This window comes from Suncus etruscus, chromosome 4 (genome assembly GCF_024139225.1).
Source record: "Suncus etruscus isolate mSunEtr1 chromosome 4, mSunEtr1.pri.cur, whole genome shotgun sequence".
Taxonomy (NCBI): Eukaryota; Metazoa; Chordata; class Mammalia; order Eulipotyphla; family Soricidae; genus Suncus; species Suncus etruscus.
The window spans coordinates 673495-688772 of record NC_064851.1 but is presented as its reverse complement, the minus strand read 5'-3'; the positions used below and the strand labels follow the sequence as shown (position 1 = coordinate 688772).

The 15278-nt window shown below is 57.4% G+C and overlaps 1 protein-coding gene across 1 annotated transcript; it reads right to left on the bottom strand.

The window, feature by feature from the left end:
- Positions 1 to 8219: 8219 nt before the first annotated feature.
- On the bottom strand, positions 8220 to 15278 carry IL17REL (interleukin 17 receptor E like). Its single transcript, XM_049771503.1, has 16 exons — positions 15101 to 15278; positions 14145 to 14203; positions 11447 to 11628; positions 11226 to 11368; positions 10974 to 11088; positions 10811 to 10855; positions 10576 to 10715; positions 9855 to 9926; positions 9719 to 9773; positions 9307 to 9470; positions 9190 to 9234; positions 8996 to 9053; positions 8770 to 8909; positions 8607 to 8687; positions 8431 to 8488; positions 8220 to 8227 (listed from the first exon to the last, which is right to left on the bottom strand). The coding sequence occupies exons 1-16, from the start codon at positions 15254 to 15256 to the stop codon at positions 8220 to 8222; spliced, it is 1521 nt and encodes a 506-aa protein (XP_049627460.1). The 5' UTR covers positions 15257 to 15278.

Sequence of the window (15278 nt, the reverse complement as noted above, 5' to 3'; positions counted from 1 at the left end):
GGGAGGGTCCCGCAAAGCCCTTCCCTGTTCCCACAGGTACGTCAAGGGTTGGCACAGCCATGAGTGCTCACGGGGCAGCTTGGGGTTAGGCGTCCCCACAGTGGATTCCTCCTCAGGCACCCCAGGAACAGGCGCTGGCCCGGGGTCCTGGAGCTGGAACATAGGGGTGGTTCTGGGGCACGGGGCACGTCCTAATCCTGCCCACGTGCCAGCTGAGAGGCAGCCAGGTTTGGCCCGAGTGCCCGTCTTTGCTCCCTGTGCTGAGACTCTGGGTCGGGAGTCAAACCCAGGAACTCCTCAGGAGCACTCGGAGCCCCAGCCTGACTCCAACTCCACGGGAAGCTTGGGCCTCCCACCTGGGGGGGGGAGGAGGGAGGTTTGTCTCAGCTTTTACAACTTAATTATCAAATAAAATACAATATAAGGATTCCTTACTGTGGATAAGTATTCTTGACTAGTTTTGTTTTTGTTTTTTTTTCTGTATGGCTTTTATTATCTGGGCCACCCCCAGAGGTACTCGGGTTACTTCTGGTTCTGCTCCTAGTGATGCTCCAGGAACCCTGTGGGGTGCCGGTTTGAAAACATATAGGCAAGGCAAATGCTCTTTCTGCTGTGCTATCTTCAGCCCCCAATTGGCAAGCATTTTATCCCAGTTCCCATTTTTTTTCCTCTCCCTGTGCTGACAAGGCCACACTCCCCTCAGTCTGAGCTGGGCTGTGGTGCTCACCATGCTCCCCCAGGCTGTACTTCCTCTCGGTGGCTGGTGGTCTCCTGTGGTGGGTGTACAGGTCCAGTCACAGAAGTGTCAGGAGTCTGTGGTGCCTCTGGGACGTAGAACTTTTAAGACTTGATTGATTTGGTGCTCGCTTCGACACATATATACTAAAACTTGATTGATTGGGCCGGAGCGGTGGCACAGGCGGTAGGGGAGATGCCTTGCACATGCTAACCTAGGACGGACGGTGGCTTGATCCCCCTGCTTCCATATGGTCCTCCAAACCAGGAGTAACACCTGACCGTCACCAGGGGTGTCCCAAAAACCAAAAAAAAAGGATTGATTGGTTTTTGTGCCACACCCAGCGGCGCTCAGGGGCTACTCCTGACTGCACTCAGAAATAGCCCCTGGCAGGCTGGGGATACATGGGATGTCGGGGATCAAACTTGGTCCCTGGATCAGCCACATGCAAGGCCAACACTCTTACCACTGCGCTCTCTGTTCGGTCTCTGTGACATGGAATTTGCACTCCTGTGAGACTGCACCCTCAGTTCCCATCTTCCTTACTGGACCGTGCAACGTGGTCTTGGGTTGGCACTCTTCCACGTACCTGCTTCCCCTCTCAGCCATTTGGCCCGGCTTTCCCCAGGCCCTTCCCTGAGAAAATCTGACTCTGGAATTCCTGGGAAGTCACTGTTGGAGCCTCAGGGTTGGAGGCTAGCTGTTTGTTATTTATTTTCAGTGTCTGAGAACCCAGACAGCAGACTTCCACGAAGTGTGCCAGTGAACTCTTAGCTTTGCATATGGTCCCTCAAGTAAAAGCACTGCCAGGAGTGTTTTTGTTTTTGTGCTTTGGACACACCTGGCAGTGCTCAGACTTAGTCCTGGCTCTGCCCTCCTGGTGGTACGTGGTGCTTGTGGGATGGAACCTGGGTCAGACACATGCAAGGGAAACGTCCTCCCTGCCTTACTGTCACTCGGGTCCAGGAGAGAGATTGCTGAGACAGCCAGGTGTGTCCCCAAATCAAAAACTAGATAAATAGGGACCAGAGTGATAACAGCGGTAGGATGTTTGCCTGGCACGCAGCCAACCCAGGATAGATCCAGGTTCAATCCCTGGTGTCCCACCCATATGGTCCCTCGAGCCTGCCAGGAGCAATTTCTGAGCGCAGAGCCAGGAGTAACCCCTGAACGCTGCCAGTGTGGCCTGAAAACCAAAAAAGAAAAAAACAAAAAACCCTAGATAAATAAAAAAAAAATCCAGAACAAAAGTGCAGGAACAACTGAGTAGTGGAGAAGAACGTCAGTGAGAGCAGTGCCGGGTCTGGTCTGGTCTGGGCTCGCTACGATGTCACCGCTATATGTCACTTCATACTGACATATTCTAGCAGCTCTCCAAGATCACAAGCAGTCCTGAGGGAGGCCGGCCAGCACCACAGAGGTGCAGTGAACTTGTTTTTTGGTCTTTGGGTCATACCAGGGGACACTCGGGTTACTCCTGGCTTAGGGGACCATATGGGTCACCAGGGATCAAACGACAGTCCGTCCTAGGGTAGTGCGGGCAAGGCAGACGCCTTACCGCTTGTGCCACTGCTCCGGCCCCAGGTACGGTGAACTTTGAGCCAACAGTCACTGAGCGTGTCTGTCTTTGGGCCACACCCAGCCATAATCAGACTTACTCCTGGCTCTGTGCTCAGGGATCATTCCCGGGGTGCTTGAGGGACCCTATGGGGTGCCAGGGATCAAACCCTAGACTGTTGAATGCAAGGCAAGCGTCGTGCTGCCTCTCAGGCCCAGAAGTGTGTTTAGGGTGGTGACAACAGAAGCGGTAGATTTTTTTTGTTTGTTTTTGTTTTTGTTTTTGTTTTTGGGCCACACCCGGTGACGCTCAGGGGTTACTCCTGGCTATGCGCTCAGAAGTCGCTCCTGGCTTGGGGGACCATATGGGACGCCAGGGGATCGAACCGTGGTCCGTCCGAGGCTAGCGCAGGCAAGGCAGGCACCTTACCTTTAGCGCCACCGCCCGGCCCAGAAGCGGTAGATTGCACTGTGCGGTGCACGGATCAGACTGACTCGGGGTCCTCCCGGGAAAGTGCTAAGGTTCTGTCATGGTCAAATCTCAAGCAGGAGGTTACTAGGGTTAGGGTTAGGGGTGTCTCCAGAAAGGTCAATCCTGCCCTGAGTGATAGCACAGTGGGTGTTTGTCTTGCACAGGGTGGACCCAGGTTTGACCCCCAGCATCCTATATGGTCCCTGAGAATGCCAGGAGCGATTTCGATTACTCCTGGATCTCCACTGGGTGTGGCCCAGAAACAAAAACAACCAATAAAAAGTCATCCTTTCCTAACCACAGCCTGTCTGTGTTCCCAGCCCTAAAGTCTGTCCTTGGTGATGGGCAGAGTGGCAGAAGGGTCTACTGGGTGCAGCATCTCCACCCCCCAACATCCCCCCCACCCCGCCATGGTGTTTGCTGAACAGATCTTTTCTCTCCTCCACAGTCAAGGGCAGGAGACAGTGTTCAAGGGGCAGGGTGTTTGGCTTGTATTGTTTTGGTTTTGGGCTACACTCATTGGTGCTCAGTGGCCTTGGCTACACCTGGCTTTGGTTCTTGGGCTGCTTTGGATTAAACCCGGTCAGCTGTGTGCAAGGCAATGCCATACCCTCTGTGCTATAGCTCTGGCCCTATGGGTGGGTGGGTGGGTCGTCCTATCTAGCATGCAGCTGATCCTGGTTCAATCCCCCCCCCCCTCTCTCTCTCTCCCAACATCCCCTAGAGTCCCTGAGCACCAGAAGTGATTTCTGAGGGCAGAGCCGAGAGTTATGTCAAGTAATCCCTGAGGACCGGAGTGATAGCACAGCAGTAGGACATTGCCTTGCACATTGCCGACCCAGGACTGACCCGAGTTGGATCCCCAATATCCCGTATGTTCCCCACGCCTGCCAGGAGCTACTTCTGAGTGCAGAGCCAGGAATAACCCCTGAGTGCTACCAGGTGTGGCCCCCAAAACAAAGAATTATCCCTGAGCACCACCGGGAGTGGCCCAAAAAACTAAAAAAACAAACAGAAACACAATCAAATGAGATAATGATATCACGTGGTCTATTTCCAGAGCCCTGGCTGGGTCTGAGACCTGAGCCGGGTCAGTACTCCTCACTGTTTGGGGACCACGCAGTCCTGCCCCACAGGCTCAAACAGGAAACCCCGAATTCCCACATCCTCTCTTTCAGCAGCGCTTTCTCTGGCCACCCTAGTCTCTGGCATCTCCTGGCAAGGTGTAACATGATCGCTCATTTACACCCCAATCTCCGCTCACATCTGGGCAAAACTGCATTGATTCTCTTGCTCAGACTGTTTCTGCAACCTTCTTCCAGGTGTGACTGTTGAGATATTTCTCCCGGAGTTGTGCTCTGGGGTCTCAGCTCAGAAGAGTCCTTTCCAGCTGTGGGGAGACCTTGTCACCACCTGGAGTGGGCAGCGTCTCCCAGAGCCCACCTGGCGCTGGTCACCGCTCACATTGTGCAGCCGGTCCTAGAGCCAGGGCTGTGCCCGCCCATATGTGTGTCCTGAGCCGCCTGGCTCAAAGGCGTCAGTCACAGAGGCAGTAGTGGGAGCTTTTCTGGCAAGGGAAGAGGGAACCTCAGGCGTCTGGAAAGGACTGAGAAACACTAGAGAGAGAGACAGAGGGAAATGGCCCTGCGCAGCTGTGGCAGCTATGGGAACCCCTGGCTCTCACCCAGCCCTAACTAGCGCAGGAAATGCCTGATCGTCCCCTGCCAGGTCACTCGGTCCACTGGCAGCACAGGCAGGCTGGACGTGGCTCGGTAGTGAACCAGGATCTGTCTGTCCACTTCAAGCCTAAATCTAGTTCAAGGGTCTCAAACTCGAGGCCCGCGGGCCATTTGCGGCCCTCCGTACATTTTGTGGCCCTGCCCTAGAGGAATCTTTTTTTGTTTTGTTTTAATTTTTTTTTTTGGTTTTTGGCCACACCCTTAACGCTCAGGGGTTACTCCTAGCTATGCACTCAGAAGTTGCTCCTGGCTTGGGGGACCATATGGGACACCGGGGGATCGAACCGCGGTCCGTCCAAGGCTAGCGCAGGCAAGGCAGGCACCTTACCTCTAGCGCCACCGCCCGGCCCCTGTTTTAATTTTTTTTTTTTTTGGTTTTTGGGTCACACCCGGCGGTGCTCAGGGGTTACTCCTGGCTGTCTGCTCAGAAATAGCTCCTGGCAGGCACGGGGGACCATATGGGACACCGGGATTTGAACCAACCACCTTTGGTCCTGGATCGGCTGCTTGCAACGCAAACACAGCTGTGCTATCTCTCCGGGCCCCCCTGTTTTAATTTTTTAAGTCACAAATTCCCCCAATGTTCAAGGCGTACTAACTGACTTTTCACTCAAGGATCACCCCGACTTTGCCTCCTGCGGCCCCCAGGTAAATTGAGTTTGAGATCCCTGGTCTAGTCTAAGGACTCCAAAATAGGGGCCGGAGCAATAATTTGCCTTGCATGCAGCTAGCTCCAACGGACCTCAGTTCTATTTCTGACAACCCATATGGTTCTCCAAGCCTACCAGGGGCAATTTCTGAGCACAGAGCCAGGAGTAACCCCTGAGCACAACCGGGGGTGACCCGAAATCCAAAATAAATAAAAAGGACTCCAGAATAGAGGCTCAACTGATAGAAGCCAGCTGTGGAGCTAGGAGAGGCTGAGGGAGAGTATATAGACTGTGAAAGCAGTAGCAGGGAACTGGGGGGGTTAATTCCTAGCACTGCAGGGTACCCTCCTCCTGGACTTCTCCCAGAGTAACCCCTCCCTGGGCCCACTGTGCTGCATGTGACCCCCAAGTCAAAATAATGATGATAATCAAAACATTGATCTTTGCCTGTTAAAAACTTGCTCTACAGGGCCCGGAAAGATAGCACAGCGGCATTTGCCTTGCAAGCAGCTGATCCAGGACCAAAGGTGGTTGGTTCGAATCCCGGTGTCCCATATGGTCCCCTGTGCCTGCCAGGAGCTATTTCTGAGCAGACAGCCAGGAGTAACCCCTGAGCACCGCCGGGTGTGGCCAAAAAAAACCACAAAAAACAAAAAAAAAACCTTGCTCTGCCAAAAATTGGCGGTGAGGGGCCAGAGCGAGAGCACAGCAGGGAGGACATTTACTTTGCAGGCTATTAACCTGGTTTCGATTCCTGGCATCCCATGAGGTCCCCTGAGCCTGCCAGGAGTGATTCATGATTGCAGCTGGGTGTGGTTCAAAACAACAACAAAAAAACAAAGTTGGGCATTGGGAGTGTGAGAAGCTTAGCTCACTCCAGGGCAGAGAACAGGATCTGAGGTCTTGCCTGCAGACTCAGGGTCCTGCCAGCTAGTCTAGGAGGGGCTGGCATAGATTTGGGTGCAGCACAGTCACCACCACAGCTTAGACACCCACAGCTGGAGACCCGGAAAACAGTCTGGAGCACCAGCTAGACATACACCCTAGAATGCCATGAGGTAGGCAGAGGAGCGAAAGGAGGGCCCATATATCCCCTAGGCCAGGGGTCCAGTTCATTATCCCTCAGACCTTGGAGGGCATCTTATAGTTTAAAAAAAAAGAGGGGGTGGAGAGAGCACAGCAGTAGGGCGTTTGCCTTGCACGCAGCTGATCCAGGACGGATGGTGGTTCAAATCCCGGCATCCCATATAGTTCCCGAGCCTGTCAGGAGCAATTTCTGAGCACAGAACCAGGATTAATCCCTGAGTGCGGCCGGTGTGACCCCAAATCAAAAAAAAAAAAAAAAAAGACTAAAACACCCAGTGGGCCAAAAAAATGTCCCCAACAGGCCACATGTGGCCTGCGGGCTGAAGTTTGAGGACCCCCGTCCAGGCCAATGTTGTAAGTGGCAGGAGCAGCTGCTGGAGACAGGTGGGCCACAGGGCAACCACTATGTTAGGGACAGGAATAATTCTGGGTCCACAGGGGAGCAGAAGCCAAAGAGCAGACAGGCAGTGCAATTAGGGGGAAGCTGAGCATGGAACCAAGTGCACCCAGTTGCCACTGTTTGGGGCAGGGCTCTCCCCCCAATAGCTGAGCCTCATCCCTGTGCTGGGGCACAGAGTCTGCTTGACGGAGAGCCTGGGACATGCCAGATGCCAGGGCAGTTCTGTTCTTGTGCCTCTTCCAAGGCTGGGGTATCAGACCTTCCCTAGTAGGGCTGGGCGGGTGGGGGGGAGCCAACAGGTTCAACAGTGCGGCTGGCCACATGTCCCCCTCTCCAATGGCCCCTGAATGGAGTCACAGGACAACCCTCTCCCCTTTGCCCCTGTAAGACACGCTCACGGCCCTTACAGCCCTACAGGTCCCAGGCCGGAGCCTGGATGGGGAAAGAGATGCTACTGTCCGCTTTGCCTGATAAGTTCCAAGTGCACCCACCCCTTTAGACCAGAGGGAGCCGGCCGGCAAGGGGTCAGGGGCGGCCACACACTGGATGCCACTAGGACCACCATGTCCTCTGGCTGTGGCCATTGGTCTCTCGAGGGTCCCACCCTGGCCTCACTTCCTCCCCAGCCCTGCACCGGCCACTGAACCAGCAGGTGCTTGCCCGAGGGCCAGCAGGTGGGGCCCTTCCCCAACACCAAGGGGCTTCGGGCTCTATGCCCACAACCAAGCCCAGTCAAACCTGGGCCTTCTGCAGACCCTCCCCAGGCTCCTGCCATGGGCTCCATCTCGGGGAGCTCAGGGTTGGGGTGCAGGGTCAGCACTGGGACAGGCAAGCCTGTAGAGACCTCAGGTGGGATCGGCTTGTAGGGAGGGGGTGATGGGCCGAATGGGCGCCCCTGCCCCACACCCACACATAGGCCCGCTGCCGGGAGCCTGCTATGAGGACTGGGGTGATGGTTGAGTGTGGAGGGGCTGAGAGGGTCCGAAGCAGGGACTGAGCCTCACAGGAAGAGGCAAGTCTGGCAGATGTGGTTTACTGGGGTCACTCGGGGCCACCAATCACGATGTCTGGGCTGAGAGACCCTGTGCTCTTAGTGGGGGGCACGGAAGCTGGTCTGTCTGGGGACTCCCGTGAGATCCAAAGCAGGCCGCTCTGGAGTTGCTCGTGTATGGGACGCATCAAGATGGCTGTGGTGTCTGTCCGGCATGGTTGGGCACAGCAGAATCTCCAAGGGACTGCGAGGCACACCCAGGCTCACCCCTGGGTCCTGGACCCGGCAAAGCTCTGGCAAGGCCAGGCTCTCATGAGGCCCAGGGGACTCTGGAGTGAGCCTGGGCCCAGCAGAAGCAGGACAGAGTCAGCCAGTGCCCATCCGTTCCTATTCATTGCCAGCCATCAGCCCATGTCTCTCTGCCCACTTCTCCCACTGCAGCCATCATGCTGAGGGATCTGGCCAGGTCGGAGCTGCCCTCCTATCCCACTACATCCCAGATACCAGCTGCGGTGACACCTACGTTTTGTCAGAGCCTGGCCTCGGGTCGCGTCGGTGCAGTGAGAGCTGCAGAGGGGAGGGCACTGGTCAGTCTCCTGAGAGCCAGCCCCATTCGGAGGGCGGGGCACCACCCCAGCCTGCCCCCTGACTGTGGGTCCACCCACACCCCAGAGCAGGACACTCCCATCCCTCTCAGCCCCCCACAACTTGGAGCCCTTCTTGCTATGGCCAGCTTGGAGCAGACGGGGGTGGGCATGTCGTCGCTTGGCTTCTGGGTGTCCCCCTGGTTGGCACTCACGACATGGGGCGCCACACAGCTGTTGCGGGACAGAGAAGGGCACGTCGGTCCTCCAGCCCTGTGGGTGTGCAATGGTCAGTCTGGGGGCTCCAGAGGGCCAGCCTGGGGCAGCGGCTGGGTGTGAGGCATCAGGGGTGATGGGAACTGGGGGGGTCTATCTCAGGGGGCACACACACCTGGATGCAGGTGTCGACCTCGCACAGCTCGGCCCCAGGGATGTCTGCGAAGGCCACTGACGGCTGAATGGCAGGGTCATCCTGGGCAAGAAGGGACGGTCACTCAGGCACCCCCCACTCGCGCTCAGAGCAGGCAGCAGGGGGCAGGGCTGCACTGACTTACTGAGGCCACGGGCAGTGCCTGGTGGCAGGTGGAGGCGTCCCTCCGGCACAGTCGGATGTGGAAGCGAGCAGGACATGGGGAGAGGAAGAAGACCCGAAGGGGTCCCTCTTCCGGTGCTGGAGCCAGCATCATCTTCCAGGCTGAGGGGTAGGGGGCGGGGAGGAGGGTGAGGCCCCCGTGCGGTGCCCATCTTCCAGCCCCAGTCAAGCCCCCAAGTGCCCCTCACCTGGGCCAGGCCACTGTAGGAACGGGCACCTCAGATGTAAACCCAGGCTGGTGGTAAACTGCGGGACGAGAGAAGGGGCCCAGGTCCCCCAAAGTCACACCCAGAGGGGCCGCGTCTGCAACAGCTTGATGCCTCAGGCTCTCCATCTCCGAACCTCTCCCAGGAGCTGCCCGTAGGTGATGGGGGACACTCACCTGCAGGCAGAGCTGGGGCTGCGGCTCCACCAAGGAGAACTGCACCTGCGGGTGGGGGCTCGGGTCAGGCTGGGCTGGCTGGCAGGCAGGCAGCCCGCCACCCCCGCAGGGACTCACTCTGTCCTGCACTGGCCGTTGGGACCGCTCCAACTCTCGGCACTCGGACCCCGGCCCTGGGCGCCAGCACAGGCTCACGTGGCCACTCACAGGACAGGCGGGCTCCCAGCTGAGCGCCCCGTGCAGGGGGTGGTAGTGGACAGCATCCCACAGTGCTTCTGTGTCTAGAGGGACCCCGCAGGCCACACCCCATCAGGCCTGGTGGGGTGACCGGCTGCTGCTGCCGCCCCGTCCACAGACCGCTAGGGTGACAGAGGCCTCTCAAAACGCACGGGGGAGACTTGCCCCAATGCCCATTTGCTCCTGCCCCATCCGTCACCACGAACCCTGTGTCCCAGCTATATCCTCATTCCATCCACCCACCGTGGCCCTCTTTTCTCCCCCTGCCTCGGCCACACCGAAGCTCACTTGCCATTTTCAAAGGGACAGATCTGGGTGCGGACTGCGTCGGGGGTCGCGGGCCAGCCCTGCGAGATGGACGGGGTCAGCACAGACACCCCCCCTCCGTTTCTCTGTCCCCTCCGGCAGTCCAGGTCACACGCACTGACCTCAAGGCACAGGCAAGGCAGCTCTTGGCTGTAGGGCAGAGACACTGTCCGTGGGACCTCGTTCGCGGCTACCTAGGGGTTTGGGGGACACTTAGGGGCCAGCCTGTGGGCAGGGCATGGAAGGGAGGAGCTGTGGGGTGGGGCCCGAGGCCTGGGGATGGGTTGTGGGCATGGCCTGTGCCTGACCCAGGGCGTGGCCTGTGGGAACCAGAGAGGCATGGTCTGTAGATAGCCGAGGGCGTGGCCCAGGAAGGTGGAGGGGCGTGGCCTCTGCGTGATGGGGCGTGACCTGGCTGGCTGGGCGTGGCTTGTGGATGGCTGAACAAGGTTATGGATGATCGAGGGCGTGGTCTTGTGCTTGATGGGCACGGTCTGGATGACCAAGAGGTTTGGTCTGTGTAAAAGACCGAGGGGCGTGGCCAACCGAGTTATGGGCGTGGCCTGGGCGGCTGGGCGTGGCTTTGGGTGGCTGAGCGAAGGTCTATGGATGACGGAGGGGTGTGGGTGTGGTCTGTGGTCGCCTGGGGGTGGGGTGTGGCCTACGGGTGGCTGGGGGCGTGGCCTGAAGCTGGCCTGGGTGGAGCCAGTTGCAGGCTGAGGGGCGTGGCCCGCGATGGGGGACCACTGAATGCGGGGGCGTGGCTCGTGGACGAGGGGCGCGGCCTGTGACAGGTGGGCGTGGCCTACCGGGCTTGGTTCCGGTGGAAGGAGGCCTCCTTACCTGCACCGGGCCAGCTGCGTCCTGGCAGGTGAACCACTTGAGACAGAGCCGGACGTAGTAGTCGGGGCCCCCGGAGGCCTCGGGCACCTGCACCAGCACCAGCTTGCGGCTGCGGTCCACCTGGTAGGTGAGCTTCCTGGCTGAAGCGAGGCAAAGCGGGGGTCACGGACGCGGTGGGTCGTGGACTCGGCTCCCTCAGCCTGACCCGAGAGCGTGGTGCACCCCAGGGCCTCACCGGTGCACTCGCCGACGTGCCTGCCCACGTCCTCGTCCGAGCAGTCTGCGGATGACAGAGGACGATGAAGCCGTCGCTGCCCTCTCAGGGGCCAGGCACACCGCTGCTTGCGGACGCCTCAGGGCCAGCCCCGGGCCCTCCCCGGGACCGCTGCCCCTCTCACCTTCCACGTGGTAATGCTGGGCCAGCTGGACCCCGCAGAAGCGAGGGACAGTCCTCAGGGTGACGTAGAGGGTCTGGGCCACGCTCACCTCCAAGCAGTCGAAGTCCACCTGGAGCTGGGAGGGTGCAGGTCTGATTCGGGGCCTGGAGGGGACGGTCTGGGGGTGCGGTGGGGAGGAGCAGCTGGGCAGGTTCCAGGCTGGGGATGCCCAGGGCCCAGCTGGGACCGGGACAAGTGGGAGGGAGGGCTCACCTGCTGCCCTGGCTGTGGCGGGTGGAGGGTCTTGGGCAGCCGCACACCCCGGCACTCACCACCCCTCTGCGTGCCCGGGCTCGAGAAACAGGCCTCCAAGCCCCGCAGCTTCCTGGTGCAGGAGGCACAACCTTGTGAGGCTCCTGAAGGCAGGAGGGGCCCCAGGTGGGGCAAACGCAGGGCAGCAATCTGGGGCACTTTCCACGGGGGCCGCCGCTTACCGTGCAGCCTGACGGTGGCCCGAACACGAAGGCGTAGGGCACAACCCTCCTGGGGGACACACTGCATGGCTGTGGAGAGTGTGAGGCCTCCCAGGACCCCCACAGACATGGACCTGGGGGGCGGCCGGCAGGAGCTGCTGAGGATGGGCCCTGTGGGGAACAAGCAGGCACCAGGGTGAGGCCTGGCGAGAGCATGGGGCTGGGCTCCTAGGTTTGCCCCTATACTCGGGAGCTCTCCAACTGCATGGGGGTAGGAGGTGAGGACAAAGCCAGAATGAGATGGCAGGTGTCATTGCCCGGCTCCAGACATGCAGGACACTGACCTAGACCGGCAGTTCCTGTGTATCCAGAGCCAATGCCCAATGGTTTCTTCGTTTTCTGCTGCTATGCAGACGGACACACGGGATGAGCCCGGTCCGGTCAGTCCAGTACCAGGATGGGGTTCAGAACTGAGGGGAGGGGCAGAGGGTGGCCACACATTCCTCTCCGGGAACCAGGCAGGATACAGCCCAAGGTGGGCTCGTCTCCACCAGAGTAAAAGGATTCGTTTGATACCAACTGTCACCTGACCCAGATGGAATGAAACTAAACTAAGCTTCACCAACGCATTCCATTCAGGGAAATGTTGGGCTGGTTGTTTGGGAAGTTACCTGATACTCTTCGATGAAAAGAGAAAGGAGAAGCTTTGAATTGAATTAAAAGGAAAAGACAAGATATTAAAAACTAAGAGTTAGGGCCAGAGCAATAGCACAGTGGGTAGAGCATTTGCCTTGCACACAGCTGACCCGGGATGGACCTGGGTTCAACCCCTATGCCATATGGTCCTTCTAGCTTGCCAGGAGTGATTTCTGAGTGCAGAGCCAGGAGTAACCCCTGCCGAGTGTGGCCCCCAAACAAACAAAAAACTAAGGGTTGGGGCCCGGAGAGATAGCACAGTGGCATTTGCCTTGCAAGCAGCCGATCCAGGACCAAAAGGTGGTTGGTTCGAATCCCAGTGTCCCATATGGTCCCCCGTGCCTGCCAGGAGCTATTTCTGAGCAGACAGCCAGGAGTAACCCCTGAGCACCGCCGGGTATGACCAAAAAAACAAAAAACGAACAAACAAAAGAAAAACAAACAAAAAAAAAACCTAAGGGTTAGTGGCTGGAGCGATATAGCACAACGGGAAGGACTTTTGCCTTGCACTCTGTTGTTCTGGATTCGATCTCTGGCATCTTACAGGGCTCTCCAGGATTAATTCTTGAGTGTAGAACCAGTAGTAACCCATGAGCACTACCGTGTGGCCCCCAGAAAAAAACAAACCCCACAACACTAAGGGCAGGTGACATGGCTGAACGAAGCTGGAGGGATCTTCACAGGCTTGAGGCTGGACACTGGAACAAGCCCGATTCGGTCGGGGCAGGGAGAAAAGAGGTTCAGAACCAGAGTGGGGGGTGTCATAATAAAATAACAAAAACTTCGGTGTGGCTGACACAAAATTTAGGGGAAAGTTAATGAAATGGAGCCTCACTATGGGACAAGAATCCCCACACCCACGGCCTCAGCTTTGAGGCTATGGACAGTCCCTGACACTTTCACCGTCACGCATCAGTTGGACAGGGGGAAAGGAGAGTCATACTGGGACCAGAAAAGCCCCAGAGAAAGATCCCGGCAGCCCCAGGGGAGAAAGTAGCAGAAAGATTGTGCCAGGCAGCTGATGCTAGGTGATGGGAAGCCTCTGGAACCACAGCACAGTGGGCCAGAGGGTGTTGTTGTTATTGTTGGTGGTGGTAGTGAGGTGTGTGCGTGTGTGTGTGTGTGTGTGTGTGTGTGTGTGTGTGTGTGTGTGTGTGTGTGTGTGTGTTTGCATGTGGTCTTGGCTCCAGAGAAGGGCTAACTTGGATGGAGTCTGACCCATGAATTCTGACAACACTTAGAGGAAGGCTCTTCTCTTTCTTTCTTTTTCTTCTTTCTCTTTCTTTCTTTTTTTTCTTTTCTCTTTCTTTCTTCTTTTTCTTTCTTTCTTTCTTTTCTTTCTTTCTTTCTTTCTTTTCTTTCTTTTCTTTCTTTCTTTTCTTTCTTTCTTTCTTTTCTTTCTTTCTTTCTTTCTTTCTTTCTCTTTCTCTTTCTTTCTTTCTTCCTTTTCCTTCCTTCCTTCCTTCCTTCCTTCCTTCCTTCCTTCCTTCCTCTTTTTCTTTCTTTTTCTTTCTTTCTCTCTCCTCTCTCATCTCTCCCTCTCTCTCATCTCTCTTTCTTCTTATCTCTTCTTTCTTTTCTTTCTTTCTTTTCTTTTCTTTTCTTTCTTTTCTCTTTTTTCTTTCTTTTTCTTTTTCTTTTCTTTCTTTTCTTTCTTTTTTTTTTTTTTTTTTTTTTTTTTTTTTTTTTTTGGTTTTTGGCCACACCCTGTGACGCTCAGGGTTACTCCTGGCTATGCGCTCAGAAGTTGCTCCTGGCTTCTTGGGGGACCATATGGGACGCCGGGGGATCGAACAGCGGTCCGTCCTAGGCTAGCGCAGGCAAGGCAGGCACCTTACCTCCAGCGCCACCACCCGGCCCCTCTTTCTTTCTTTCTTTCTTTCTTTCTTGGAAGGCTCTTTCTTGCAGGGATCTGGCCTCTCTTGCTCGCTCGCTCATTCACAGGAGGCTGAGAGTGAGTGACAGAGCCCCAAAGGGAGAAGTGGGGCACGTAGAGTTTTAAGCGGTGGGGTCCCCGCCCCACCGTGGCTGGTGCACACTCCTTAGATACTCACCGCTGCGGCGGCTCCTGCAGGAAAATTCCTGGGGACAGAGCGAGGACGGGTGAGCGCTTGCACAGCCTCTACCCCCAAGACGCACACCCCCCCCTCCTCAACATGCAGTGGGGGCAGGACTGGGCCAAGCCGTGGGGGTTTCCATCAGGATTCTTGGGGGTTCCCAGTCAGGAGTCCAGGAGGCGCCTCTGGGGTGGGATTAGTTTAGTTTACTGGGAGTGTCAGGAGTGCTTGTCCATGGGGGGCACCACCAGTACCTCATAGGGGTCCTGGGCCTTCCAAAAACAGATCCCCCAGTCCAGGGCCAGGCCCAGCTCAGCATAGGGGGCTGCGGGTTGGGGGGGCTCTGACCTCCCCTCACTGCTACCATCCTCTCCAGCCTTCTTTTTCTCACAGCCCTGCTCTCCCTATCCTGATTCCTGATGCTATCAGTCCTCCCTAGACCCCAGAGCACCAGGCTGCCCTCCCCCGCCCAGAGGAGGACCCCAAACTCTCCCCGAACTGGTGCTGCAGCAGAAGCTTCGCAGAGACCCAAAAGGTCTTCCTGTCTGTGGCCTGAGGCAGCCCTCAAGGAGACCCCAAGCCCTGTCCTTCCCCAGTCCTGTCCCTCAACACCGTCCCCCGAGCCCCTGCCTGCAGCTGCCCCCTCTCAGATTTTGGGTGCTCAGCCTCTAATAACAGACACACATCTCCCTACAAGCTTCTCCAGCCTGTGGTCCAGGCACAGCCAAGTTTGCTCCTGCATGCAGCCTGTGGGGACGTGGGCACAGGTGGGTGGTGGGCACAGCCCGCAGGTCAAGCCCCTCTGTGCACTAGGACTGAAAAGTTAGGGCCCTCGCCCCATACCCCTGCTCCCCTCACCTGCCCTGGTGAGACAGCAGAGTTCAGTCCTGGGCACTGCTGCAGACCCCTCACCATTGCTTACCTTAGGGTGCTCAGGGTCCTGAAGGTGGCGAGTGGAGGCGGCCAGCCAGGAGCAGGAGGTGCCACATGTCTCCACACGAGGCAGCGCCAGGCTCTGGCTGCTCCAGGCCAGGCTGAGGAGGACGAGAGCAAGAGCGGCCACCATGGGGCAGACCATGCGGGGCTCCCGCGCGACTGGT